The sequence below is a fragment of the Dinoponera quadriceps genome, unplaced genomic scaffold (assembly GCF_001313825.1).
Source record: "Dinoponera quadriceps isolate SergipeBrazil2010 unplaced genomic scaffold, ASM131382v1 scaffold676, whole genome shotgun sequence".
In the NCBI taxonomy this organism is placed as follows: domain Eukaryota; kingdom Metazoa; phylum Arthropoda; class Insecta; order Hymenoptera; family Formicidae; genus Dinoponera; species Dinoponera quadriceps.
The window spans coordinates 775,016-778,996 of NW_014554818.1; the positions used below are offsets into that span (position 1 = coordinate 775,016).

At 32.3% G+C, this 3,981-nt stretch overlaps 1 protein-coding gene across 3 annotated transcripts; it reads left to right on the plus strand.

Annotated features, from left to right (window-relative positions):
- Nucleotides 1-444: 444 nt before the first annotated feature.
- Nucleotides 445-3,656, plus strand: LOC106742178 (cytochrome P450 6B1-like). 3 transcript variants are annotated; one of them, XM_014614882.1, is made up of 7 exons: nucleotides 445-532; nucleotides 640-745; nucleotides 851-1,187; nucleotides 1,270-1,813; nucleotides 2,334-2,561; nucleotides 2,808-3,059; nucleotides 3,262-3,656. In XM_014614882.1, exons 3-7 carry the CDS (start codon nucleotides 858-860, stop codon nucleotides 3,426-3,428), a joined length of 1,521 nt encoding a protein of 506 aa, XP_014470368.1. In that variant the 5' UTR covers nucleotides 445-532; nucleotides 640-745; nucleotides 851-857; the 3' UTR covers nucleotides 3,429-3,656. The 3 variants fall into 3 exon arrangements, with proteins under 3 accessions (XP_014470368.1, XP_014470369.1, XP_014470370.1); XM_014614883.1 differs by having other exon boundaries at nucleotides 665-745; XM_014614884.1 differs by lacking the exon at nucleotides 640-745.
- The last annotated feature ends 325 nt before the right edge of the window (nucleotides 3,657-3,981 follow it).

Sequence of the window (3,981 nt, forward strand, 5' to 3'; positions counted from 1 at the left end):
AGTATGTTGAGTTCATCATATATTAGCATAGGAAAGATGTTAATTCAAATATTGTTCGGATGTGTATGTATACATGTAACATGAATACAATGTACATGTAATTTTATTGAAAATATATCTTATATGATGGATCTTACTGCAATAAATTTAGTAATAGCTGCCAAAGATAATATTATACTTACATATGCCATTTACTTAATATTATCACTTAGGAAAAAAATAAAATTACTGTTCCTAAGATGATAAACACATTTTTCGCACATCTTATTTTTGTAAAGTATTTGTACTTTTTATCTGTTTTCTATGTATTGTTTATCTACTTTCAAACGGTTTATCGCTCTCTTACATGGCAGAATTGTTTATTTAGTAGTATGCTCATGGATTCCGTCATATATAAGATAGGAAAGACACAGTAAATGAGCGTTTTCAGTTGTCTGAGTTTTTCCGAAGACGTTACTAACTTTTTTCCAAGTGTAAATATATCAAGTCGCAGTATCGAACAGAGGATACATAATAATTAATTTCTTAATAGGTAAGTAGTAAAAAAAAAAGCTGCGTTTTGCACAATCCTTCACCCTTTTTATAGCTTGTATTTGAAGAATATATCCAGAGTTTTATTCGAAATACTTGTCAATGTAGCCGTGATATTTACGTATTCACATAGAATATATGGCTGAAGGAAAACTTTCATTATAAAATTTTGGAAAGGTGTTAAAATTTCTTGGATCTTATAGTGTATACAAAAGTACGTATTTCCTACAATATTAGTTTTAAATATAAAGAAAAACCTAAAATATTCTCGAAAGTTTTAAGGATAAAATTTGTAATAAATGTTCACGTTCGATCACAGACACAAAATGCTGGTAATCATTGAAATATTATGCGGGCTAATTATCTTCCTGCTCTATTACTACTTTACTGCCACCTTCAATTTTTGGAAGAAACGCAATATACCGGGTCCTCAACCTGCACTGTTTTTCGGCACGATGAAGAATATTATACTTGGAAGAACGATACTCGCGAAGTATCTCAAGAGTATATATGATGCCTATGAGGATGCACCGTTCGTAGGAATATTTAACATGAGAGAGCCGATCCTGTTAATAAAAGATCCTGAACATATAAAAAATGTTCTCATTAAAGATTCTGCCTTATTTTCTAGCCGAGGTCTCCCCGTCTACTCAAAGGTTCCCGTTACAATAATAATAATCATCATCATGTTTCTATATTGTGTGATTTGAGACGATAATTAAATTGATATCTTAACAGGCGGAGCCATGGAACAATTTTCTTTTTTTTGCGGACGGACCAATGGCACACGTCATTAGGACGAGGATGTCAACAATTTTTACACCTAGTAAAATTAAAGAGATATATCATACGATGCTAGAATCTTTGGAGCGCTTGGACATTTACCTCGAAGAATCATTACCGAGGAACGATCATATGATAAATTGTAGCGAATTGGGTGCTAGATTAACTGCTGACATAATCGGCAATAATTTAATGGGCATTAATATGACGACCTTAACGACAGAAAATTTTGAAAAGAATGATTTTATAAGATATTCTAATATGACTCGTGGCACAAACTGGAGTATTATAGTGAAGGTTATAATGCAGAAAACATTTCCGCGATTGTACAACCAGATTGGTTACTATTTCTTCAATCATGAAGAAGTAAACAATTTTTACGTTAATTTTTTGTTGGAAATTATGGAATATAGAAAAAAACATGGTATTATTAAACCTGATGTAGTAGGTTTACTGATGGAAATAAAGGAAAATCCTGGAAAACTCTCTGAGATTACTGGTAAAAACTTTTTTTTTACTTCAGTCAAATCAATATTTATATATATATTTAATATATCAATACACGAGTTACAAACAGAGAAATTATTGATTTAAAATTGAAGTTCAATCTTGTTTTGCCGGGACCACAAAGCGATAATGTATGAATTTTAAATTTACAAAGATTTTATAATTGTTTGGAGAATTTTATGGAGATAAAATGAAAATATTAAAAATTTAGGGATACAAACATAGAAAGAGATGAAAAACATATTGAAATATATACATTCAGTTTGAAAAATTTATAGAGTATAAATAAAATTTAAATTTACACACACACACACACACACACGTGCGCGCGCGCGCGCGCATACGCATGTACGTACGCACGCAACACACACATACGCGCACGACGCACCCACACACACACGCGCACGCACGCCCGCACGCACACACACACACACACAACTGGCATAGAAAGAAAGAAAGGAAGAAATGAAACTTTATTAAGTTGAGAAAACATTCATATAATATCTATTTAGGCTCAGACGTATCGAATGAGTTTCTGGCTTCCTACATTTTTGGATTTTTCTATGCGGGCTACGAGACCGCTGCATCGACGATATGTAATACGTTATACGAACTGGCTTTTCATCCAAATATTCAAGATAAATTACGAAAAGAGATACTGGACACGTATGCGAAAAATAACGGTCAATTACTATATGACCATATAAACACAATGCCTTATTTAAATGCAGTTTTTAAAGGTAAACTCACTACGATACGTTTTTACATCCTACTTATTTATTTAAATAATAACAACCAAAAAAATCATTTAATATAATATTCCTTATTGTAATAATAGTTTCTTATGTTTATCTTTTTTCTATTCTATTTTAATGAAAAGTATCACTAAATATATTTAAACAGTTTGGTAAGCGACAGCATTGAAGCACGTCTGATGATGAGATAATTAATTTGATGCTCTTTTACAAAAATCGTTTTATTCTTAGAGACACTGAGGAAATACCCACCAGCAGATTCAGTACAACGAGAAGTATCAACAAGCTATACTTTCAAAAATACTGATATAAATGTGCCGAAGAAACAGAAAGTCATCATATCTATTCATGCACTTCATCATGATTCAAAATTATACCCTAATCCAGACATCTACGATCCAGACAGATTTATCGACGAGATGTCGCATCCCAGAGACCCAATGCATTACTTACCGTTTGGACATGGACCAAGAAATTGCATCGGTAAGTAAATTTAATGTTAATCAATCAGTTGGAGAAAATAAGAGAGATATTATGTATGCACATAGATAACAGAAAATATATAAATATAAGGTATTGTACTCATACGATTAGATAAAATAATTATATAATTCTATTAAAACCAAAACTGCCTTTGTTAAAGAGAATATTTGAGAGCGAAATTTAAACTGATGATACTTTACAGGTGAACGATTAGGCATCCTTCAAAGCAAAGTTGGACTCATTGGTATTTTGCGAAATTACAAAATCGATGTTTGCGAAAAGACCGTAACTTCATACGGATATGTTAGTCACAGATTTGTCACAGCGCCAAGTACAGATATATTCATTAAAATGACAAAAGCAAACTAATTCTTATATTGTAATATTGATTTGTCATTTTTATTATATATCATATTATAGTTATATATATGTGTACATACGCTCACATTTATTATTAAATTTGCTGATAAAATATATGACAAGTATACAGAGAATAACGATTCATTTGAGACTAATAAATTAAAATAGTAGATATCACTTGTTTACATACAAGTGTGCGTAAGCGCGCGCGCGCGCGCGTGTGTGTGTGTGTGTGTGTGTGTGTGAAGGAAAGGAGGTGGCAGTTTTATTAGGTTGGTGCGTATGAAATGTCGCATTCTCTTTACATGCGGACGTTTTCCTCCCTGTTTTCGTTATACTTTTGTATTTGGCATAACCTCATTCATACTCGTATTGTCCATTGCCAGAGACTCATTTCAACAAAATAGGTTTTCTCGAAGGTCTTCCCTTTTTTATTTCTTTTGAGTTTATTACCGATATGAATTCTGCCGACATTCGCGTCATTTTCTTATATGAGTACAAACTTGGTAATAGTGCTGCAAAAGCTGCACGCAACATAAACCAAGCGTTTGGGGAGAATACG